The 26,997-nt window shown below is 38.5% G+C and overlaps 1 protein-coding gene across 1 annotated transcript in view; it reads right to left on the bottom strand.

Annotated features, from left to right (window-relative positions):
* Positions 1-7,291: 7,291 nt before the first annotated feature.
* LOC139713317 (MAM and LDL-receptor class A domain-containing protein 1-like) overlaps positions 7,292-26,997 on the bottom strand; it is a 38,566-nt gene continuing 18,860 nt past the window's right edge. Inside the window, exons 3-20 of the mRNA XM_071625063.1 lie at positions 26,617-26,775; positions 24,905-25,173; positions 23,463-23,550; positions 22,148-22,300; positions 21,403-21,686; positions 18,576-18,666; positions 18,045-18,212; positions 17,331-17,593; positions 15,739-15,829; positions 14,181-14,369; positions 13,452-13,726; positions 12,675-12,768; positions 11,843-12,013; positions 11,190-11,464; positions 10,121-10,376; positions 8,723-8,991; positions 8,072-8,168; positions 7,292-7,536 (exon numbers count right to left, since the gene is read on the bottom strand). Of these exons, the coding sequence (XP_071481164.1) occupies positions 7,292-7,536; positions 8,072-8,168; positions 8,723-8,991; positions 10,121-10,376; positions 11,190-11,464; positions 11,843-12,013; positions 12,675-12,768; positions 13,452-13,726; positions 14,181-14,369; positions 15,739-15,829; positions 17,331-17,593; positions 18,045-18,212; positions 18,576-18,666; positions 21,403-21,686; positions 22,148-22,300; positions 23,463-23,550; positions 24,905-25,173; positions 26,617-26,775 (3,437 nt within the window). The remainder of the gene's footprint in view (positions 7,537-8,071; positions 8,169-8,722; positions 8,992-10,120; positions 10,377-11,189; positions 11,465-11,842; positions 12,014-12,674; positions 12,769-13,451; positions 13,727-14,180; positions 14,370-15,738; positions 15,830-17,330; positions 17,594-18,044; positions 18,213-18,575; positions 18,667-21,402; positions 21,687-22,147; positions 22,301-23,462; positions 23,551-24,904; positions 25,174-26,616; positions 26,776-26,997) is intronic.

Raw genomic sequence — 26,997 nt, 5'->3', positions numbered from 1 at the left:
TGTTTCAGGTATAAACATATTAACATGCTGTTTAGTGAATTATCATCTTAAAAATCACATCAAGAATTAGAGATGAACGAATATAATTTTGCACTTTTGTAACCGAGTCATTTTTCCCTGGCGTCGGGCACTACACGTGTAGATGGTGGTTTGCATCTGCTAAAGGAAGGAAGTTCCATCATTCTAGCAAGAATTGCGCCATCATTATTAAATCTTTTATGAAATGAGGCCCATGGGAGAGTGGATGATGACCAACATAGAAGAGATGAAATAAAGAGGGTTTGTAGAACAATCCTCTGGTATATTTAATTATATATATGTATGTATGTATATATATATATATATATATATATATATATATATATATATATATATATATATATATATATATATATGGGATGATGCTGATACTCGTACCGTACTGGCGCTTCTGTCACCTTTGGAAGAGTATACTGATCGAGACAATAATGAGGACAGAAGATGTCGCAGGATGCCGGCTTGTGGAAGTTTTCAACCTTTGGTCTTCGTCAGCTTTATTGTCTGTTTATATGAAATGAAATAGACGTTTTGAGCATAACAGATCATTTTATGGAGTAATGAACATTTTCAACATTGTTGAATGTTTTGCAATTGCTGAATGTGTCATGCTGAAATAGTATTTAATGTATTATGTTCATTACTCCATAATATGATCTGTTATATGCTCAAAACATTTATTTCATTTCATATAAACAGACAATAAAGCTGACGAAGACGTAAGGTCGAAAGCTTCCATCGCAGCTAGCCGGCATCCTGCGACATCTTCTGTCCTCATTATTGTTTCGATTATAATGTATGATATAAATATATATGTATAATCACTACGTAAACATATATCGCAAATATATATATATATATATATATATATATATATATATATACATATATATATATGGAGACTGGGGTAGTTATGGCCCCCTTTTTTAATGTCTATTATAATAACCAACATAATAATAACCAATATTTATATAGCGCTTTTTCTAAACAGACACAAAGCGCTTCAACAATTGTAACAAAATACGAAAAAAAAATCAACAGTATTTACAAAACAAAACAGAGAAAGTACAAAGCAAAACAAACAAACAATGACTTTACACTTGTCAGATCACTAGCAGTGGAGGCCTTACTTCTGGAACAAATAAGTTTTCAACAGTTTTTTTAAATTGATCTGTGTTAACTGCTGATTGGACATTTGTAGGGAGACTGTTCCAGGATTGAGGTGCTGCAATATTGAAGGCGAGACGTCCGGCTGTTGTTCGGGTTCTTGGGGTAGTTAGCACAATACGTGTGGTGGACCTGAGGTTATAAGTTGACTGGCGGATGTGGAGGAGCTCAGAAAGATACACTATTACTACCATTATATGAAAAGTTCGATAATGCTCTATTTTTGTAAGTACATATGGTCAATGTATACCTACAAAATACAAAAGAAAGCATAAACCTGTAACGTATAACCTTTCGTTTGCCCATTAATTACCATTGTGTTAACGACTTTGTGGGGCCATAATTTCCCCGTGGGTTGGGGTATTTGTGGCCCCTTTTATCATATCATAAAGATAAAATGAATAAAATAATTCATAAAGTAAGGGTAATACACTAAGAACTACATGGGAGCATGTAAAGGAATTATTTTCTAATCATACCAAGCCTCATTTACCCATTCAAATTAATGTACTGAGTTAAGTTCATCCAATTTTAGCTATGTACAGGCTACTAATTCGCATTTTGTCCTGGCACGCTGGACAAAGGAAGTCAATGGTCTAAAAATGCTACATCATCAGTCTATAATATAAAAGTCGATTCCACAATATCTGACTAATTTACAAAACCAACGGCTCCAAAGGCTTACTTAATACAGATTGCTTTCAGCCCCATTTTCCTCTCTTTTGAAGCATTAGTGGCATCTGTCTTATCTTAATTATGTGAATACTAAAAAAGCACATCAGAGTCTGTAATTTTATTGAGGTTTTGCCTTGGAATTCGTGGCATGATGACCTTGGGAGATGAGACCTTCAACTGAAAATATCCAAAACAGAACTGAAATGATATAATTACAATAATGTTCATAGAAAAATCACAGTAATGAACATGTTTATTGTGATTTTAAACTACAATGTAAATCTTTGATCTTTCTTGCATCCATAGATGTTCAAAGCAAAAATAATGCTTTTATATAGGGGACCGTAATTACCCCGAAGCACATGTCTCAAACAATGGCCCTCTGTTTTCAGTATAGATTAAATTTTATATAATTTGTTTCATTATCACCTCAGACAAGGTTCGTCATTATCAAGTATACAATGAAAAAGAATTTGGAAATGAATAGGAGATGTGACACTTACCTTTCTCAAGTGGAAAATATGCACTGACAAAACAGGTCCTCCTATCAAGATGCTAATAGCTAAATGGATGGATGTTGGGGCATAAGTGGTAGGAAATGGTCTTCTAAATACATGTACCACAGCTAATAAGCTATTTCAACAGATAGAAGATGATGTTAGGATACATTTTGTAGTTTATATGATGAGGGGCCATAATTACCCCGTGGCCACAATTACCCCAGTCTCCATTATTGCACTATTTGGTAGGCCTAACTTTATGTATCATTTTCTATACACTTAGTGAATGCTGCCTTTATGGTTACATGCAATGATTAAAACTTGAAAGAAAGACATGTAAACCACTCCACCGATTGAGAATTGTGAAGTGGTATCATGTCACTGAAGTCATTGCATTAGTTTTCAGCACTGAAGAGCGAGGGATAGTTTAGAGAGGGTGACAGATAACTTTTAGTGACTCAGCGCTCAATTTGGTCCTGCGGTAATGAAGTAATATTGTTCTAAAAACTGAAAGAACCTAATTTCAGTCTGAGTGTCCTTTTCTTTTGAGTAACATCAAGGGGCCTATTTTCACTTCGCTATTTAGTCCCGCAGCCCGAACAGAAACTGAAAGAAGAATACTTTATTATGCATCCTATAAACCCAGTGGGAATCGTTCATTGCTTTGCTACAGGACGCCGACATCAGACTCCCAAACAAAATGAAACCAACGTTTATTACAGCACGTATTTATATAATTATGACAATGAACATAACGTCAAGAGTAAAATGTGTATGACAATTCATTCATTTACAAAACGTTTAAATCAACAACAGGAAAGAGTAAATATACAAACATTTTTTTTTTGGAAAAAAGTGATGCTTAATTTGTGTAACATGAAGGGGAAAACTGAAGTCTCAGAGTACTTCTTTGTGATAGAGAACAGCAGTCGTCCACGCGTATCTAACCTCGTGGTTTTATATTAAATCATTTAGTTTTGGGGGTATTAACAATTCGGCATTGAATATTGTATTACTATGCTTGTGAAATATGAAATTTATGTTTGTAAAATGAAAAGAATAATACCTCGTTTTGATTTATGTAAAGATAGTATAAGGGAATACTATAATAAAGAAAAATTTATTATAAGTTGCAAGTGTTTCAGACACCTGTTTTCTTGATATGTATTATAAAATGGTCTGAGTCACGATATTTTATTGGTTGTTTTTCAAAGTATTTTATTTGAAATATTATGATGTATTATGTGTTCAGATGAATATATATTGGATGTAGAATAATAAATATCCGGGGGGGGGGGGGATAGATGATTTTGTTTTTAATTTCTGTGATTTATCATGTTATATCTTTTATATACTAGTACCTGTGAGTACCCTCAAAATGATTATAAAAATCTACATCTCCCCCTGCCGTGATAATGGAATAATGACAAATTTACTAGACGTAATACATACACGCCACACCCACACATCCAAACCAGGGAGGTGGGAGCGCCACCTCCCTGCACACAGACACACACAGACAGACAGACAGACAGACAGACACACACACACACACACACACACACACACACACACACACACACACACATATATATATATATATATATATATATATATATATATATATATATATAGATAGATAGATAGATAGATATACACACACAGTATTATTTGCTCGCAAGCAATGGTTTTGAAAGTATTTTCAAACAATCAACAAAGAGAGAGAGAAGACAACATTTGGGAGACTGAGGGTATATTCTTCTTCTATAATAATATTCATATAAATACAAAATATTTTCATGAAACTATTTCCGATACTCTTGCTAAAAATAATGTGAATCTATCGGAATACATACTGTAAACTTCTCTTTATATACAATGAAATAATCATATACTCATAATATATAGCTCTCTGGTCTTTTCATTCATGTGTCATTCATTATCTGCAGCAACAAAACAGAAATATTCACGGTGAAGTAGCTCTCAATACTTTTCTACTTCTTGCTTATAATTCACGCATCAGTTATCATGACACAGTATTACGTAAGTTAAATAAACGAGAAGGTGAAAGATGAAGTCATTGTCACGAAATGATGGAGGAGAAAGTGTCATTAGTGACTTTTAAATTGTCATTACAAATAACACCAGTTTATTGTTGTTTCCCCATACAGTTAAATGTGCGTCTGTGAAAAGAGTTGCATACGTGTATACCAGCAGCTTGATGCGAATTGCCTTCCACCTTAAATATGTTTTTAAGTATAATTTCATCTACGTTTATTCGGAAATGAGTTTTTGAAGTATCAAACATGTTAAACGTCAGAGGATATTCCCGTTGTTTCTCCATTTCCATTGTTAAGGAACAATATTATTTGACAAATAATCGCAACGACTTCGCATCAGCACTATTATAATCCCATCAGTCTGTTATCATTTACCGATGTATGACACCTAGCTTTGCTGTGGAGAACTTGACGACGCGCTCAGATTCATATTTATTTTACCAAACTGTGCTTCATTATTTCATTTCATTTTCATTTGGCTTGACCACTTATGCTATGACCACTTATAAGGAACCAATGGATGTTTATTACGCATGCAACCACACGGCACCGATGGAATTCAGTCTCGTCCGAAGGACGGATAGGCAAGTGACCAACTATGGTGGCGCAATTCTACTGCAGCATCACAGGACTCAAACCACAGACAACGTGATTAACATGAGTCCGTATTTATCTATTTTGAGCTACAACAGTTATAGACAGCAATATCAAGCTCGACACTAACAATGGCCCGGCGCTCCGGGGCCAGTAAAGATTGGTGTCGGGCCACCAAGTTTCAAAAAAGGCTCTCTGTTGGTGGCCCGATCGGCCAACTAGAATTCAAAATGAATCGTTGAGTTTGCTTTTGTTTCGGACCACAACATTGTCTTTTTCGGGCCACCAAAATTTAAGATTTAAAGATTTTAGTAACCACCGGAGAAAAAAATACTTACTGTTGAGTCCAGGCTATATGGCACTGTTATAGCTAATATTGAAATGTTGCACACTCGGTTTCCAAGACTATAGCAATCCCTATTATATTTTGTATGTCACCATAGCATAATATTATTACTTAAAGGACATATTGGCTAATTGACACTCAAATCGGCCACTACACTTCATTAAACGTTGAAATTTTTTTACACACTATAGATCTTTACAGTTCCAACTGATCAAAGTGTCATTGATTTAGTGCACGTCGCCAACTTATTGTCCATAATGGTATCGTTTGAATCTCGTACTATTCACTTGATAACCAAGCTTTGTCGCCTTAATGCGACCGGACGAATTAATTCAACATTGAAGAACAGGGAACATGAGAATTATTTCTGTTTCATACTGATTGGATGTACACGTACAACAACGTTTCCATTTTGAAAATCTGAGTATTCAAGCATGCTAATATAGCCCCTGATAGTGTGTAAATAAAGCTAGGATAAAGTTTGAGTTGAAACAAAATATCATCTTAATGCTTACAAAATGTGACAATAGGATATGTGAGTGAGGTGATTTGCTACTATGATAATAATTATTTCCAACAGACAGTAGAGTTGGAATCGCTCATTATAGTAAACATTGATTTTTGCTCATAAATCTCTTAATAGTGACAACATAATTCTCAAAACTTCTGTATGACGGATGACGGAGTGAGTTTTTTTTTTCTGTATGCAACAACGGTCGTCATCCTACGACTCAGTCGGTATACCAGAGTTTGAAAATTTCTGATTGAGTCATTACAGTTTTGACCAATAAATTTTGTCCGTGCTGCACGGACCTGGGGGCATTTCATGAAGCGTTTTGTTCGACAAAATTGTCGGACAAATTTGCTCTCAGCCAATCACATGCAAGGATTTCAGTAGCTTATAAAAGTTTGTCAGAAAAAGAATATACAATGTACATCTCACAAAACGCTTCATGAAATGCCCCCTGAAAACCAATATCGTATTTTTTTTCCATTGATATCTAACATTGATCATTCAAATTCCCACAGCCAAACAATGACGTGATAATTATTACCAGTTGCATGAAGCTAAATTGACTCTACAATATAACTGCTAACGAACGCTAGATAATGACTTCTTTTGTGCTACATTAACACTGTCAATCGTCTAAGGGTACTCATGTCTAACTCGTGCATTCTTGCCGCTGATCTCAACTCTCTATACCGGGTAGAGATCAGCGATTCTTGCACACGAAACTTGAAGCACCATCTTGATCTTAAGGAGGTTTTTTTTTTAAATCCCTATCGTCTGCATCTCTGGCGTCGGTGCCAAGTGAAGTACATAAACTCAAATGTTTGAATTACTTGATGGTACAACATCTATAAACAAGGTACAGCTGTATATTTATTGATTTTAGACTTCGCTGCTTTCAAAAGCGATGTGATGAGAGATGAGAGCTTTGGTTTCATTATTAAGTTACATAACTGCAGCTAATTGCAGATCGATCAACCTTAACTGTCTTGTATCAACCATATTACGATATCGACATATTAATGCGATTTTAAATCACATAGGCCTGTATATTTCAATAAACGATTAGACAAACGTGCGTGCGTATAAACGTTATTGCCCCAACTCTCCAAGACTGTCTAAGACAAAAAGGATTTGGAGCTCTAAACTCATGCAGTATCTTACACGGTGGTTGCACCGCTCACAGGCTACGAAAACATCAATATTCAACGACAAGGTGACGGGCGTTGACTAGACTTTGCTTATTCGAAGGTTTTCAGTCATCACAATAAGGCCATTGATTTGGACACGACACGTGACCACTATAATATGTTTCTACGTTCACGATCCGATCTCAGATTGCCACAATCAGAAAGGGGGCCAACGATTTCGACATCTTCGGCATTGCGCAGCGGTCCGTGTATCATGAGCGATATTCATCTACTTCATTCGCGCCCTCTATCGTCGAATCGTTGGCCAGCGACATCGTGATCGGGTGCTCGTCACTGAGCCGCCTCTGTAGGATTACGGTTTGGAACGGTCTCCGGATACGTCGTCGAAAATACAAGAAGATGACAATGACGATGACGATGACGATGATAAATACGGCGAGAAGGATGCCCACTACAAGAGTTGGGTTATGCGGGCTCTCTAAATGGCTTACATTCCCTGTGGCGAAAATGGGATATTATGAAGTAAAACAAATCCTTCGTCATTTTTTAAAACTACATCAGAATTGCCGTGACTGTAGCCTGTAATTGGATATCTCATTTAGCTCCTTACTTTCAACTTTGGGAGACATCCCTAAAGAGAAACAACAAATTTGTTTCTTAAATGTAATACTAAATCGTTTGCTGTGTCTAGAAACTCCCTTCCAAGTTTTCAAGACGAATTGATTACACAAGTGCGGAACCCCCATATTCGATTGAGGCACATTGAATTGTAACAAGACGAAGATAATTCACTAGTTGGACATCGATTAAATCAAAGCATATAGTTATGTCATACTTATCATGCTCGTGTTTAAGTAGAAAAGAAATATCTGGCACTCCCTGCAGGAACGCCTAATTAGAAACTACCACAAGACAAGAATATTTTGCATAATTTATTTCATCTCAATTTCCACCTGAGTTGTTCAAATGGAAGTTTAAATGATATATCTTCAGTCATTGATTTCATTTTCTCAATGGAAGATAGCTCTTACCTGATGCACATACTCCTTCAAGAATTGAAATATCATCGATAGCCACCGCTTCGATGTCGTTGTCGGTCTTTTTCCGCATTCTGGCCATGAAATTTATCTGATGATTATCAAGATGAAGAAAATTTTTTATGTTAAGATGTCAATCTCATTTTGCTATACAAGGTTGAAAAAATACCTTTACGAGTACCTATGGATATACAAGTGTGTTTATCTCTTTCATTTCTCCTGTATAATGTTTTCAAATGATCTCAACTATTGATTACATAAGTGATTAGATTTTTCGATTTCTCCAGTAGTAGGTCCCTGAAACCCCAACTGGGCGCTTAGTATGTTTCTGTTCATTATATCATTATCCTTTTTTAAAAATAAATTCTCTCTATACATATAAATTCATTTGTAAGATCGCAACTGCTGTTCTACATTTCTTACATGTTTATACAAAATGTAAAGAAGCAGTTGCGATCTTACAAATACAATTTTACAGAGGGAGAAAATTGATTTAAAAAATATTCTAGGACATCTTCACTATCTGCTCTAATAATCTCTTGCTTTCAAATGTTATCATCACAAACTTTAACAATGGTAAATATTTTGACAGTTTATAATCACTAGTCTGATAAGGTGCGGCCTTGAAGAAAAGACATTACTTACTCTAAATGGATTGAATTGTTCACTGGGCAGCAGCGAAATTGACGTCCTCTTCCACTTCTTTGATGCCACGAGTGTTTGAAGAAAGTGCGATGACCCTTCGTTCCCTTCCACGATCACGTTCACTGTAATTTCGCTGCTCCCGATGAGGATGTAATTGAACTCGACGCAGTGACCGACAGTCGGCACCGACGACAAAAACGGACTCGATATATTGGTAGTGGTTCCAGGCGGTATCGGTTTGTCTCCAACGAGAATGAACACGAACGCGTCTATGAGAACGAAAAAAAAAATATGAAAAGGCAAAACGTTTACACAGACATTTCCGACAACGACATCAACGATGCCGTCTGAGCTAAAATAAAAGACTTTGATACTCGCAAAAGGTATATACCGCTACTTTCCTCCAATTGGAATAGAATGCTAAAGACACTCGGCAATCATAATGGATTTTAACTGGTTTCTGGTTTGACTATATAGCGACTGTCGTCAACAAACAACGTGTGTAAAGACAAGGACATAATTATTTTTCCTCTCCGTGGAGCCATGTTCCATTTGAATCTGTAACGTTTCCATGCCCTGATTTTCTCTTGTATTATTGTCATAACCCTTCTTCTTCTAAATGTGGGGACGCTGTGGCATAGTGGATAAGACTCCCGACTCCCCATCGGAGGACCCGAGTTCGAATCCCGCCCAGTCGGGGCAGTGCTTACGTCCTTGGACCAAGATGTTTTACCCACCATGTCCCTCTCGACCCAGGTGTATAGGTGGGTACCTGGCAACGCTATAGGGTAATAGTAATGACAGGGCCCTCTGGTAGAGCAGTGGTAACACTGGAGAGGCTAGCCTGGGTAAATAACATAATAATAATATTATTATTATTATTATTATTATTATTATTATTATTATTATTATTATTATTATTATTATTATTATTATCATTATTATTATTATCATTATTATTAAAAACAAACAAACAAACAAAAGCTCTCCTAGTGGCTCGATTTACCTCGATGAAGGAACACTCATGTTGGGAACATGCCAAATCCTCGGCAACGAACGATGCAGACACAGAATTTATGTACGTTGAAAAGAGTTTGATCGCAAAACGAATTATAACTCCATTCTTCTTTTAGTTGAAATATTTGCAATTAAACGTCCTAAAAAGAAAGAAAATAATAAGAAAATATAGGATATTTTTAATCATAACCTCAATGATATTTCCCGTTATGTTACATGTGATGCATCACTGGAAAGGTTTTATTTTGCTCAATCTGATGACTTGGATGATGGATGGCTTAAAGATTCATGAAAATGGCACTTTAACTCATTTTGCGATCAAACACTTCTTTATTTTTATGTATAGATACCGCATTTTCGCAGTGATCGTTCATTCCATACCTCGTATGCCGGACTGGGAGAGCGAATCGAGCATGTTCTTCTTGGCCACAATGGCCGGCGTAGTCGAATCGTACCACGACCACTGGAAGTAGATGGACGGTCCGCCGCTCTCCTCGTAATTGCAGTCGTGCACCCCCTTGCTGAAGTCGCAGAGCGACTCGGACGGAAGACCGTCGCACGGTCGTCGAATGAATGAGATGTCGTCAATGGCGATGTCGCTCTTGAAAGAATCCCCGATGACGGCGTCAAATTTAAGCTTTCAAGGATACAGGTAATTCGGGAAAGATATCAAATAGGACTACTGCCTTATATATGTGAATGTGTATACTCACTAGAGAGTCATTCTGACTATGGAAACGAAAGTATTCGTGGTGACAGAAAACAGAAATGCAAATGTGTATCTTATTCTGCAGAAAAAAAATTACACCGTCATCGTTGACATGACTTACTAGTACATGATACCACCATTTTATTATTATTGTGTATTATCCATTATGTTCTTACATTGAGCAGTTATAACTTTGTCACGCATTTTCGTTCGGCTGTAGCCCCCCGCCCCCTACCCCTCCCTCCCGCACCCGATAACCGAGTATTTATTGGCATGACCAGACCTTGTGTTTCCCTTACCTCTTCCCAATTTTGGTTTCCCTGGTTAAGAACCTCACCTTATCAATTTGATTGCACTTTTTTATATCATGCACGCATGAAATGCTTATTAACGAATGAATGGTGGCAAGGACTGACATGGAACAAATTGACCATTTTGAACTATACGACTGACCAAAATGCTGCTTATTGTGTCAAATGAATTGGCGCACATACTGCAATTTGATCACCGACTTCCTGACAACACTGACTTCTACTTTTTTTTTACCGCGATCACCTTTTGACGGAATTAATTGTTCAACACATTAAATGATTAACCAGAAACGACTTGAAATTGACCTGGAATTGTATTTTTGCTATACATTATTATCATCACTGTTCTTCGAGTTTTGATATTACTTCTCGTAATCGTCATCATTATTACCAGCATCTCACGAACATTTTGAACTTATCAAAATGGTACCTGCAAGGGTCCATCAATTTCAATGACGTCAACGTGAGCTGGTAACCATGACGACATCGTCTGTCCATGTAGCCGGAGTATTTCCAGTCCGGACGAACCCGTGTGATGACCGGGCAGTAACAGGGAGACACGCAGTGAGCCCGTATCCACGCCGCTCATGTGGTAGAAAAACCGGAGACACATCGGCTGGTTGTTGCCGGCGATCAGAGGCGTGAGAAACGCGGCTCTGTCGCCGGGTCGCTGGGGCTGGGACGCCTCCGCGTAGAAATAGAACCCTGAGCAGGTGAACAGTAAAGAAACGTTATAGCTTTTGAAGCGCAAACACAGATTACGGTCGTGAAAACGACTCGGTTCTTCTTGTTCTCTTAAAATGTCCTGTGTGTGTATTTATAACATATAGACATATATCATGTAAACCGAAATGAAAAAGGCGTTCAAAGTTTTCAAAGTTCCATTATACCACGTATACCTTATTACGCTTGAACGCTCCATTATAGCTGATCACTGCCTGTCAGACCTTCGTAAAGTTAATTCAGATGACCAAGAAGACATTTAGCAAAGAATTATCTTCTTTAATCCTTGCCCGCCAGTCGAAGTATTTGAGGTGGGGTGTGGCATCGAGATAAAGAATGACTCAGAAAAGGGACCCACACCTTTGCTGGTGCCCAGAGTGTGATCCACCTCGGGACCTGTTCCCTCCGAACCCGTTCGTCCCCGATGGCGGACCCAGTCGAACTCGTCATCCGTCAGCTGGACGTAGTCACAGCCTCTGTCGAGCTCGAAGTCGCAGTTAGCCGTGGCTGGATATACCGTCGGGGATGTATCTAACCAAAATAGTGAAATAATGATATGACTCATACTCATGATACTAAAAAATAGAGTGTTCAGATGGACTGGGACAGAACAAGCAATTTTTTTCGGGGGGGGGGGGGGGGGGGTGAGAGTGCACTTTAGGCTCTCTCTCTCATTGCAATTCTGAATAGACAAGTATGTATGTTCAAAAGAAATTAAAAGACATATTTACTGGAGAGCACTTTTGATACAACTATATAGCTGCATGAGAAAATGATTTACAGACATTGGGGTTGTTTTATATTGAATACGAGATAAATGATGTGGAGAAATTGGAGAATGTTTTTTCTTTTCTCTTTTAGATATTTAGATACATGTAGATAGATAACTTAATGAGAAGCAGAAGGGAGAAAACCAACTACTTTAATTATTTCAGGTGATTTTTTTATATGATTAGTACGTGTTTTTATCATACGTATATATGGAAAATAAAAGTGAATCAAAAGGGAAAAAATACCATCATTTAACAAGGTTTTCTCCCAGCTTTAGTGGCTGACTTTACATAAGGGCAAGGATACAGACGGGTATGAACATGCCAGGTCGCTAATTCGACAGCAATAACATGACAAAATGTGAGTTCATAAGTCTGTAAGAGACAGAGATAATATATTTGATCTCAAAGAGGCGCTGTACCTGGGATTCCACACTCGTTCTCCTCGAGCATGATGTCGTCGATAGCAATGTCGCCCAATGTCTTCACTCGGCCGATGACGCCCTCAAAGACGACCTGCGGACAGGGAGATGAGGACGATGAGGAACAAGATTAGAAGAACAAGAAGAAGCCGCCGGAAAAAAAAAAACCCAAACCAAACATAAATGAAAATGAGGACGAAGACGATGACGACGACGAAGGTGAAAAAGATGATGATAAAGAAGAGAAGAGGGAGAAAAAAAGTACAAAAAACACACACACAAAATGAAGATGGAGGAGGAGAAGGAGAACAAGAACAAACTAGAGAAAAAGATTAAGTTATTCAGAGTAAAAACCTTTCAACTAACCAAGGGGATCGGTGAATTGTCTGTCTGTCTGTAGTAAACAGGAAAGTCCAGAATTCTTGTTTAGAACCGGAAAGAAAAAATGTGGTGATACAACTTCTCGTGATGATTCATATGCTTTAAGCTTGCAAATCGCAAGAAGAAAAGCGTGTGGGAGCAGCAGTAACAAAAAAAGAAAAGAAAAAAAAGATATAAAATGTGAAATTTGAAACGAGAAACTTCTTGAGGCATGACATACAATGTGACTTGAAATCATCTTTCTATATCTTTCAACCTAAACATGAATTTACTGCTAATTTCGTCCGGCTGCTCCTGCCACAACAACGTCTCTCAAAACAAAAACAACAACGACAACAACGTAATCTCTGTGTGGTCATCTAGTTGTCAAACTTTTAACACTGTGTTAATACATACACTAATGGCCGTTGCCATAGAGGGTTCGATTGGGACGTATGCCTTGATCCACTCGGGTTCCTGAGGGCCAAAGATGACGAGTTGGGGGTCGAAGGACCTCGTCTGACCATACGGAACCACGTACACGTTGAGGAAGTCCGCGTACTTGGAGGCCATGAAGTAGAAGAAGGTGAGGCAGCGAGGCTTGGCCGACGGATGGAGGAGGGGAGAGCGGATTCGGGCCCGGTCGTCGGTGCGAAGAAACCGCTGCGACGATTTTATGAAGGCGTAGTTTCCTGCCCGAACATTTCCGGAAAACAGCAATGACAAAATTATCTTTATTAGGCCTACCTTAGATGGCACGTGTATGTTAAAGAAATTTCTAAACATTTAGATACTAAAAATCACGGTTTCTTGATTTCTGAGTAGTGTAATCTCGTCTACTGAAAATTGATATTATGATGACGTATATTACAATCTTACATATCGCCTCCAAAACACCTGATCTTTTGCAAACTCTTCAGAAATTTTGCTGTGTTTTACTAGTATTTGTAAGTGTTGGCGGAAAACGTCACCCTACTTTCAAAATACTGATGATAGGACGATAAACTGGACTGGAAAATATAAAATACATGTATGTAGCTCTTGAGAGTAGCACTAAATCTGTGTATAAGCAGGGTCACGTTAGAAAAGAATTATAAGCTGACAACGCGTGACGTAAACCAGGGAAAGCTGTAAGTGCATGCTGACCTGTGCTGTTGAAGAAGGTGTGGTCAACCATGTTGGGCGTGTTCTGGTTTGTGTCTCCGCCTTGGCCAAGCCTCCAATCAAAGACGTCATCAGTCTCCTGGGTGAAGTTACACCAGCCCCTTTCAAACGTACAGGAGATGGAGTGGACGAGGGGCGGGATCGTCGGCGTCGTTGGGTCTTGTGGTGTGACTATATTACGAGAAGCAAAGACAGGGGAGAATTGGCAACATGCAAACGCGTGTGCACGCACACACACAAACACACACGAAACACACACATCCACACATACACGCACACACGCACACACTCACGAATACTAGCACTCTTTTTAAAAGATATTCTTCGTTCGATACAGCATCATTTTCACAATGAAATAAATACAAAAAAGGCAGCTATCGTATTTTGTACTATAGAGAGTAATTATGCTGCTTAATCACATACATTTTTTTTTAAACATTCACAGAAAATCCACATGCAGATTCATACCACCATGTATGCATATTAATGTCGTTACAATTCCGAGAAATAGTGTCGCATGTGCACCTTCACATATGTCTGTTTGGTTTCGCCATTGTGATGAAGCTGTTTAACGAAACTGTGAGAGGACTATATAGTACAGAGAAACTCATCATTTATTTCGTTTACACGAGACATACCTTATGTCCCATCGCACTTTGTGGGAAACAGAACTCTCTCCTTCTCCCTGTTCGAGGTTTAACCCTAAAAAAGACTGGGCTATTTTGATGCCTCGCAGAACTGGGGGGGGGGGGGGGGGCTCATTGCCCCCCCCCCCCCGCAAGATCTTGGCCATTGACCGCGTGATCGCAAGGAAAATTGGCACGCGCGTCACCCACAAGGTAATCTACAAAACTGAATAGGTAATTATTTCACAATTATTCAAATTTGTGCCAATTCATGCATGAAATCTGTAATTAAAAGTCCAAAACTCATAATTTTTGGTCTAGGTACTCTTTGTAGGGTTCTTATTGAATGTACATTAAAAAATGGCGGTATCAACTTTTTTTCTTATGTATTTAATTGTTTTTTAAATTTCTTATGTATTTCATTGTTTTCGACTTTTTGTTTTTATTGGGGGTTTTTTCAATGGAAATCATCGGCGACACTATTCCAATCATGAACAACATGAAATTAATTGATTTTTAATCCGTAAAAGTAAAGACTATTATATATTTATGAATTTTGGTCAGAAACAGAATTTGCATTGGACTTGTACATCACGTTTTTGAGCAATTTCGGGTCTGACATGCACTTACAAAATATTGCATAACTTCAGAACCGCGCACCCGGGCGTTGCGAATTTGGTCTTAAAAGTTTCGCAAGACATAAAAGAAAAAAGTAATGAAACGTCGCGGCGCGAGATTTTTACGTTATCTACAGACTTATCGTGAAGAATGTCGGGGGGGGGGGGAGGCTGAAAGCACCCCCCCCCCAGTCTTTTTAGGGTTAATTCAGCATAGTGAATAAGGTACTGATTCCTCAGCTATGGAAAAGTTTACTGATATAACTTATGGTGATAAAAATACTTAAGTTAGTATACCTTCCGGACACTCTGCGCTCTCGTATATCCGTACGTCATCGACGGCAATGTTGTCCCTGAACTTGGCGCCTCCGAATGCGTGAAAGACGAGCTGGAGAAATCGAAGAAAAAATCATTACTGTGTGGGTAAAGAGATCCAGATATATTAATGATCTCTGATTTCCAGCTCCTTTCAAAAAGTCTGCACTCGCTACCCATACGAATACCTTCCCGTTATTGCAGTTGTTCCTGGCAATTATTTATCATATTCTCATTACTTCCAAATGTGTCGCAAACAAAATTCCAAAATCACTACTTTTACAACAACTATACTGCTACTTCTACTACTACTACTACTACTGCTGCTGCTGCTGCTGCTGCTACTACTACTACTACCATCACTACTTACTTTACAGGGGCGGCGCAGCCGTGGGGGCCGTGGGGGCTCGGGCCCCCACACTTTTTGTGCACCATACAAAGGAATACAGAAGGTGTCATCACTTTGGGCCCCCACACTTTTTTCAACCCGGAAGTACGTAAGAGGCACTACAATGGGAGGGGAGAGAATGAGCTGAGGACCTTTTTTTTTTTTTTTTTTTTGCTTGTCAGCTGAAGAAACCCGGAAGTGGACGGGTAGAGATGAGCTGAGGACCTTTTTTTTTTTTTTGCTTGTTAGCTGAAGAAACCAGGAAGTGGACGGGTAGAGATGGGCTGAGGACCTTTTTTTTTTTTTTTTTTTTTTTTTTTTTTGCTTCTTAGCTGAAGAAAGCCGGAAGTGGACGGGGAGAGATGAGCTGAGGACCTTTTTTTTTTTTTTTTTGCTTATTAGCTCATGAAACCCGGAAGTGGGCCCCCACACTTTTGAAAACAGTGCGCCGGCCCTGTTTACTACTACACCGTATGTTGTACTGCTACTAGTACTACTAGTAGTGGTAGTACTACTACTTTTACTATTACTACTGTAACTATTAGCTTATTTTTGTATCGTTGCAAGCTCTCTTGATTATATTACTGCTGTTTTAAAGTTGAATGTCTGACCTGTTGAAAGTTAGTCTGATGAGAAAGAGTAAAATTTCATAAGTACAACTGTGCAAATTTGATCAAAAGCGGATAAATATCATGGATATAAAGAAATTGTGAAGTTTCGCTAATTTCCACCAACACTTCTCGTAAAGGGCACTCACTATGAGTATAAAATGAATGAACTTATGGTGTAACCCTCACAGCTTGCCATATAGTGTGTACACAGAATCTTGAAATTTCCATTTTTAGTCAAAAATTTTCATTCATGTTTTCATCTGACCAATTTCCCTGAAGTTACTCAGCCTGGAGTAATATGTTTATAACTTTTAAAGCAATCTTCTGTACACGACCAATGGAAACAAAAACTGAGAGGTGATGACATCATCAGCTAATTCGTATCAACTGTTCAAGAATTGCTTTGAAGGCATCAGCGAAACTACAATTTCATAACTTCCTTGATTTTAATCAGATTTTGATAAATCTTACTCTTTCTTTTCAGACTACATTCTTAATTTGTTTGTTATTCCGCTTTAAAGCTTGTCCAACCAGTGAAATGCAAAGGTGTAATTGTGTCTTTAGATGATACATACGTGTAAGGGATGGTTCGACGCAGGTGCCATGACCTCTGCCCTATGCCATTGGTCGCCTCTGTTGCCCGTGATGTTGAGAACCGGCCGGTCGCCATGGTTACCGTCCATGCGACTGATGTACACCTGTAGAGAATTGACATCCGTGCCGTACATATGATACCAGAACTCCACGCACGACGAAGCCCTCTGGGGCTGGATGGGCGGTGAAATGATTCGCGCGTCGTTCCCACCATTGGACGATCGCTCAAAGAAGATGTAGAAGCCTGTCATTTTGGTTGACGATATTCAAAGAAGAAAAAAGTCGTTAGTATTGAATCGTAGTTGAGAAAAATTTTTATTTTGATCTAAAGCTTTTGTCAAGGCTTTCGTCGCTCTTACGAACATAAATCATTAAGCATTAGGGTGATCGAAACAAAAAGTATGACAAACGCTTCTTGGATTATCACAAACAGTTTCACGAGAAACGATAATATCAAAAGCCGGAAGTGCTTATCTAGCTTATTCATTCATTCTTCCTTCATCAAAGTTGTCGATGGCCGCCACAGGCTGTGATGTTCGCAATGTCCATAAACCTCACATAGCACAATCAATCATAATTGTATGTACCATTGCGAAAAAGGCATGATTGTGTATATAAATTTTGTATGAAAAAGAGTAGAAACGATGATAATCATAACAGGACAAAAATGAAGAGAGGCAGCGAAAGCAACCAACCGAGTTCGTCACCCCTGGTGTGGTCAAAACTCGGGCCAGTAAATTCGATGTACGTCGCTCCATTACCCCACTGCCAATCTTCCGTGTCGGTCGTCGTATCCTGCGTGTAGTGACAGATGTCCGCCTCCTCGAAGTCGCATGATACGCTCGATACGTTCGCGTACACATCTGAAATGAATAATTATGAGTACCATGATCAATCCACAAAATATAGGTCACAGTGCATTTAGTCGATGTAGTGGTAGAAAGGCTCGATTATGGAACAAGACGAATGCAGGTTCGAATCCTCTTAGTGCGTGTGTCCCCTATCTCACTTTGCACCTTCCTATTAGTATTGGTTATTATAACTATCCTGTTCTAACGTAATTGGAATGTGAGTTACATCATGGAGCTATACAACACAGATTCCATGGTTACATACAGCGTGCCAAGTAATGCATCATTATGTAGCTAACAATTTCCATGGCGCTCGTTCTGGCTGTTTCAAATGGCACAATCTCGTTATCATCACGCCGGATATTGTATACTCACGATGACCTGGGCACGCCTTGTTCGTGACGATAACGTCATCGATGGCGATGTCGCCGTCATATCGTACTCCACGCGAAAAGACGAATACAATCTGCATGGGCGAAGAAAGAGAACTCGTATTAGCGAGGAGATCGCCATCGGCATCAAAGTTGGCGATATGATTCTGACCAATGAAAGTCACGCAGTGGGGAGGGTCGACGACAGGTGGATTCCTTTATCGGGCAAAATTCGTCTTCAGTAGATGAGAAAAATACCATTCACCTTACACTGACCAATAAGGGCACGCACTTAATATATACAAATGAAACAAAGAATGGACGGTGATATATTTTAGAATAGGGCGATACTATATGGAAATTCGACGCAACTGTTTGATTTACACTATGCTAAGTTTCGGATTTAATGTCACTTGATGCATACGTAATACAATGTACAACCAAACCTGGTGCATCCAACTTCATGTTGATATTTGTCCATACGAATAGTAATTAAAATACTGAAAATGAAGCTGTGATGACGATAACACACTATAATGATCTCTGATATACTTAGTGATACTAATTCACATGAACATGAGAAAGGAAAGTACTGGAAAGCTTAAGGAATTGTTGGCCAAGTATGCTGGGGAGATTCAACAAATTTTACTCGACATCGAAGCGAATGAAATTGTATCATAATTTGTTTGCTGGACGCTTGTAGCCGCCAACCACCCCCCCCCTTTCCCACCCAGACAATGAGAACCATGCGTCTTTTACTTAAAGCCTCAGAATTCAGGATTGATAATCCCGCGTTTGAATATACAACGTTCTCCAATTCACTTTGTTCGTTTAACATGTTGTCCTCTCTGAGAGAAGCGTAGAACGTCATTCTTTTTTTTTTATTTCCCCTCTTTTAATCAGTGCAGGAAGTGTCTTTATTCTCATGAGTGTTTTGTGTTTACGTTGCTGGTTGCAATTCAGTTCATTATTTCGAGGGTTCGTTAATCGGAAAATTAAAACAGGTTCGTTATTCCAAAGATTCGTTAATCGTAAAATGAAATAAGTTTTGTTTTCCGAAAGTTTGTTAATCCGAAAATGAAATACAGTTCGCAATTCCGAAGGTATGTTACGCACGTTTGTTTTTTTCTTCACTTTCATTTTTGGATATTTTGGATTCCTACATGGCCATAGTTTCGTGAGGTCATAATGTCGCGTCAAGAATATTTTGTAATACTTTAAATGTTCGTTGTCACATAACATACGACAATATGAAGACAGGTGCCACACTATTTTCAATAAAAGTAAGAGTTACACCCAAAGTTTTTCGATCAATATCATACAACATAAACTATCTACTGCACATGGTCAATGATAGCAACTAGATGGTGATAATAATTGCCGTGCTAAATGGATCGACAAAGTGAAACAAAACAATAGACAAAGATTACGGGTTCTTCAGTCAAACCATTAATGATAATGGTGACGATGATAGTTATGATGATGATAATAACACAAATACATACACTTATACTTTATATACACTATGCGCATATACATAGAATCTGCAACAATGTCACAGTATACTGAACGACAATTTAATGATGGGTATAATCATGATAATGATATGCAAATAAAAGAGACATGTCGATACAAAAAAATACTTTAAGCATGTTAATTAAGTCTCCATCACATAGAAACACAGAGCCTGGATGGAATGAAAATATACAATATTATAACAGCAACAATAACACAGCTAGACAACAATATTGCACATCTAAATGCAAGAGACCATACTAACACATCACACGACACGGCGATATACTTCAGCCATCATTCTGTTGAAAAGGGCAACAAAATAATAAAAAACAAAGAACAGTTTATGAAACGTTGCCAAATCGAAATGGAATTGCCTGACAAACTGATACAGAAAAAAATGGTAAAGGAGAAATATAAGGAACTTGATATACAAAAACAGACTTCCCCTCGTTTTTCCGGTTGAGGGACATTCATTTTCAGAGCAATACTACCGTCTATTGGGCGGCTTCGTTTTTTTTACTCTTTTCAGACAAACAAATATGCCGCCGTAGGCAATGGAAGGTGAATTATCTCACTAATGCTAAGAATCATCTACGGTTATTTATATATTCATGTCAAATAGATATAGTGGGTTTTTTTTAACATTGACGATTGTTCAGTTCAGTTCAGTTCAGTTGTCATATACAGCTGTTGAAATGGACTCTTAAGTGAAACGCCGCACTCTCATTCTATTTAAAAGCTGACGTTCTCACGTATAACATGATGGACTCAGATCCTGATATTACAGTAGACATTTTCATCAAACTCAGGCATGTGGTGAACAAGTAACGGAATTAAGTGATATTGGTCACACTGAAGTACGCAAAGACTAGATGAAGGGATGTCAGGTATCTCAAGTCACAAGTTTTCCAGAGACCTGCACATTAATCATCAGAAGATTTTCTATTTTAATGGAGTAAGAAAATAATGAATTCCCTCTTTCGCATCAATGATAGTAGAGATGAATTATAGCTAAGCCATTGTGACATCTTCAGGAAGGGTGACTATTTCGAGTAAACTAGTGAGGGAGCTGTGTGTTTATGAAGTTATTGCGCCGCCCTAAATTTTGTAAATATTATTTGAGCAGTTTAATATTTTGCAGAGTCACATTGAACTGTACCATTCCATTTAATACACCCTCTGCACTGAGGTCAGTAAAACTTTTACTGTTTGTTACAGGTTTACTTTGTTCATTACAATCTATTTGAAGATGGGTGGCTTTGAGCGGCACATTTCTGGCTCTGTTATTGGTTTATTACTGGCTGATGTTGTACCTTGTAATCCAGACGTGCTGTTATCGGTATTTCAGTGGCGCGCCATCGATTCCCGCGATTTCCCCTCAGAATCCAATTTGGCGCCATCGAATCCAGACTCGACATCTGCCTTGACGCGTTCACAATGTACACAGCCAGAGAGTCTACCGCCATCCCGTACATGTGGTACCAGAACAGCAGACAGTGGGACTCTCGACCGGACGGTACCCCGCGGAGTGTGGGCGAGATTATTCGCACCTTCTGGTTGAGTCCAAGAGGGGTCGCTTCCATGTACACATAGTGTCCTGCAAATTGCCATCACAATTACACAAGATAACAACGTAAAAATACCATTACCAAATATAATGATAATTTGAAAGAGTATAAAGTTAATGATATTGAGAGAGTATTCTCTTTAGCCACCCAGAATGTAACCAGCGACTTGAAGAAGACATTTGATATCAAATCGACTTTCCAAAAGCACATTGTTAGGTAAAAATAATGTTGAGATACTGCTACTAAATCAGATATGTTCGGTACTTATGAACATAATATTCATTACGGCGTCTGTTCGAGCAATGTATAAAGTAGTGAATTTGAAACTTTATAGCACATTAAGTGACTCAGAGTGAATACCGCGCAACTTTAAAGTGAATCCACTTTCAGTTTTATTCAAGACTATGGAAGGACGATGAATATTAATTTGTAGTGCTGCTGGTGCGTGCAAGATGAATTTGAGATAGGTTGGCGCTCAATTTGATCTTACCCGAGCTATTCCCGTAAGTGTGATCGAACGAGGGTCCAGTGTAGAAGCTGTCTGTTTTCCCGCTCATGCGCACAACATTTCCATTGTCTGTTGGATCCTGGACGAAACCGCAGAGTTCCGAGTCCACACTCTCGAAGGAGCAGTCAAAAACATCTACGTTAACGAGAAATTGTATGATCGATTGATTATTTTATTAACTGATTTGTTGATTGGTTGAATTATCACCTTATTGTTTGAGGATTGCAACGACAGATAGTCCATCATTACTCACTGCAAAGTCGTGAATACGAAGTGACAAGTAGTACGGTGCTGACGAGACACCGAGACTGAGGCACCTGGGAGGAGCCAAGAAGCACCGGAGGTGCCAAAAAGTACCATGAAGTGATTTACATAATAAATATATATCATGTCACGAAATATTAGGTGGTGTCGATAAGTACCACAGTTTAGCAAGAGGGATTCTGAAGCGCCAAGAATTTGCAGGAAGTGCTAAAAATTACCACGTAGTACAAAGAAGACCCATTAATTACCAAGAAGTATACCAGGCATACCAGCACACGCTGATGAAGTTACATGGAGTGCTCTCATTCGATCGTAGAATTTGACACTTCAGGGCATGATGTGTGCGGTAAACTGTCGTTTAAAAAAAAAAACAGCTTAAAGTTCGCTGATCATGACCTATTTACCTTGAGGATGACTGGGGGGGGGGTACATCTGCAATCTACAGATCTATGTTATTCTTCTTTACCAAATTACATTCACATTGCACTTCCTGTCTGAAGTCATTGTGGCAAATGACATCACAGCCAAAGAGAGGTAACCAACTCATTTGACCATTGATCTTTCACACAGAAAATCATAAAAATATATAATATCCTTCTTTCCATCGCCCATTCCTAATGGACACTCCGGGCTGAAGATATCATGGCTGGAAAGTGACATTTACATTAGCGAAAAATCAAATGACCTTTGATATTGCTATTTTGTTTCTTCAGCAAGTGAATTCGCATTGATATCTGTCCATCATACATTATACTTTAATTTACACCATCTGTCCCTTGCAACAAAATCATATCATCCGACATTGTATACATAAGCTGAAGTCGGGGCTTGAATATTCAGAAACATTTGACCGCTGACTGCTGACCACGAGGGGACTGACGAATAACCAACAAAGATTAAGCTCCGAGTGCATGGAGTTTGAAAACGGATTAACATTTTCCGTGCACCTTAGAAAATGGAGGGGGAGGGGGGGGGAGGGGGATACCCAATGTAAGCTAACCATTAGCAGAGATCAAGATGACCATACGTTTACCTTTTGCGCAGACAGATTCCGTGAGCTGCACGTCATCCACGGCCATCTCACCGCCTATGACGCTGTCGCCTGTTGCCTCGAACGATACCTACGTCGCATTGAGAGAAAGAAAGAAAAAGAGTCACAATATGCTGTTATTCTCGTATAATGATTTTTAAGGTACACACACACACACACATATATATATATATATATATATATATATATATATATATATATATATATACATGTATATAAATATACATTTATATATATATATATATATATATATATATATACATTTTGCTGGTCTTAATGGCAATTCAATTTTTCTTTAAAAAATTGTAAAATTCAGTAACATTGACGGATTATCTTTTCTCGTGTGTCATTACTGTTTATGCATATTTTATGATTTTATACTGATTTGCTATTCATAATCATTTCTGTTCAAGTTGCCAATGAAGATGAACATTTTATGCATTTGATTGTACGGTAAAACGTGTAAATAATTGAGCACTGCTGAAAAGGCGTGAAATCTACAAGTGGATATAAAGAAGATAAAATGAATTACCAAAATTAAATTTCACTGGATTCAAACTTCTTGTAGTGAAGAATTAGACAAATACATCATACATAAATCTGCTGCATTGTACACCGTGTTTTACCCGCACATTTTGGTCAAACGCCGTGACGCAGAATGTGGTAAGCAGGATACAGGATACAGGATACAGGATACAGGATGCCCATTGGGCATAATGGATAGCGCTTGGATTTTGAATGAGCGCGTCTGAACGAGTTATAGTAGTGAAGTGTAACTGATAGTGAAGAAGTATAAAAAGATACTCATCTCCCCCCTCTCTCTCCCTCCCTCTCTTTCTCTCTCCCTCCCTCCCTCTCTCTCTCTCTCTCTCTCTCTCTCTCTCTCTCTCTCTCCCTCTCTCTCGGTATGTATATTTATATATGTATATAATGATAAAATCTAAAACGGCAATAAAATGCTCCATCCTGCCGGGGAAGCGCATATTTGAAGAAACCAAAAGCACCACAGAGGTATAGTAATAGCATTCTTCATCATCGACCAGGATCTGTTTCTGAAGCAGAAATATAGGCCTACACATTAAGTTAGATGTGTTCTTATGTGCCTATGTGCCTTTATATATATATATATATATATATATATATATATATATATATATATATATATATATATACATTCTTTTACATACACATAGAGAGAGAGAGAGTTAATGAGAGAAAACTCCATATACTTCTTTGATATGCAGATATGCACACCTACACGTAAACGTCTTCCACGTACATAGGTGCATGTTTGTACATGTATGTATGTTCTTTAACTCATGATGGAGCATGCTTGGAATACATTCCCATCTGTAAAAAAACCACAAGAACAACAACTAATAAACAAACAAACAAACAAACAAACGTATGTATTGTATTCATACTTTGAAAGCGTTAGCCTGTGCAGGAATGTCTGCCAAGCCGCGGTGCCAGCCCGATCCCTTGTCACCGCTCTGCACCCCTACGTCGACCGACGTCGACTCCGTTCCGACTCCCGTCTTCACGCGGACGGTCAACGATCCGGGACTTATGCCTGTTATGTAGTAATGGTACTGGAGGCACGACGGGCTCGTGGTTGACGGCAACTCCGGACTCAGAATCTCTGCACTTTGACCGCTGCGCCAGTTGACGGTGTTGACGAACATGAAATGACCTTCCGTGTAAAAGCGACAGTGGTGGGGAAAAGGAAACGCATTTGGAAGAGTTTGATTCGGAAACGAGGAAAGCCGCCAAGAACCGCTACATTATAATAGTTTGAAACACAAGATATTAATGTTTATAACCAACGTGAATAATCATCATTTTACTGAACACTCTCTCACAGTTGATAACAAAGCTACTGTACAGTTATAAGCACGGCAACCATTTCCCCCACTCTTTCGAGTGATATCTAATTACAGAGTCATAGAATATTAAATATCAAACGTGGGCAGGCAGAGTTCCAAACGTTCAAATGCGTGCCCTTCAAGTCCATAGGATCAATATTAGCAAAAAGCACAAAATTCAGTGGGAATAAATGAGGAGATCATCCGTTGATTTACACAATGATAAAACAGAAATAAATACACTAAAGAAAAAATAACAATAACTAGGGTTTTTTAACTTTAGTGAATATGAGATAAAGGACAGGGAAGACATTGTCGTGTATCCTATTGGGAATTCAAAATTGCAAATACGACAAGTTTTGGCTGTTCAAGAATTGTTTCGCCAAACACTAGGATAGCATGCAGTCCATGTCCATTGGGCCTCTTTCTAAAGTTCAGTTCCATAACCTCCAAGTTTCATCTTGTTGCTGGTTTTTTTTTTCACCGTGTGTGTATGATATACAGATAACAGCCGCTTGAATCGACCCCACCCCATCTCAAAACCATACCAATGCAATGGATATTAATAAAACTACTTTTCATCTTCCTTAATTTCAAAACAACAATAACAAACAACAACAACAACAAGCATTCAATGGCTCTGAATTGAACATTATTGAATGATTTGACTTTTGTTCAATGCACTATATGAGCCATGCAACGAGTTGCAATTTCCATTTATGATAGGCCATAATTATGTAAGTTTTAATGACAAACCTGTAACGTGGCTGTAATAAATGTATCAACACAAATTGCCTAATGATGCATTGTAGGTTGAACGAACCAAAAAGGGGTAGGAGAGCTCAGAAAGAGTGAAGAGAGTGGTGGAAAAGAAAAAGAGGGAAAACGTAGAAGCATTTCGGTCTTATAAATGTTCCGGTCTGAAAATGCCAGTTTACTCTCATTTGTGGTCATTTGTGGAAATTCGATTCAGAGCGGATGACCATACGTTTCAAAATGCAAGCGTATCTTTTTTATAAGATCAGCTATGTCATCAATATTCCTGAATGGTAAAACAGTAACTTCCTTTGTATGTGGCGCTTCTTTTCATTTAAGAAGTACAAGTATGGCAGCCATCTAAAAAGGTAAAAATTGACATATGAATGACAAAAATACCAATAAAAAGGTAATTTTGTTACAGACTTACAAAGAATTTTGAACCTAAGATTATGGTGATATCATAATTCCTTCCGACAATGGTCAGCAACCATACCGAACCACAATAGGCTCACCTGTTGACGTGCCCGTGGAATGATCGACCAGAGGGCCATTGACGTGCATTCGGCTCCGTCCCTTCCTCCACAGCCAGTCGTAAGGGTCCACCCTGTTCTGGGTGAACCCGCCAAGATCCGTACCCTCAAAGTCAACGTTCAGCAAGGGAGAAGAATTTTCTGCAAAGAAAGAATGATATCTACTGTCATAAGCAAAACCCACATAAATGTGGATCTATTGATCGAAATCAGCAATATTACACATCAGCGAAGTTTGAGGAAAGTCGATCGGACAATCGATAAAAAAATATATGAATTTTTAAAGTTTCAGTGCCGTCATTGTTGGATAAGAAGACGACATACATCATTTCATGACGTCATGTATGGATGACGCTACCGAAA

Source organism: Diadema antillarum, unplaced genomic scaffold (assembly GCF_040938485.1).
Source record: "Diadema antillarum isolate AM-2024a unplaced genomic scaffold, OU_Dant_1.0 seq00001947_RagTag, whole genome shotgun sequence".
Lineage (NCBI taxonomy): Eukaryota > Metazoa > Echinodermata > Echinoidea > Diadematoida > Diadematidae > Diadema > Diadema antillarum.
This window is presented reverse-complemented; position numbering and strand designations above follow the sequence as displayed.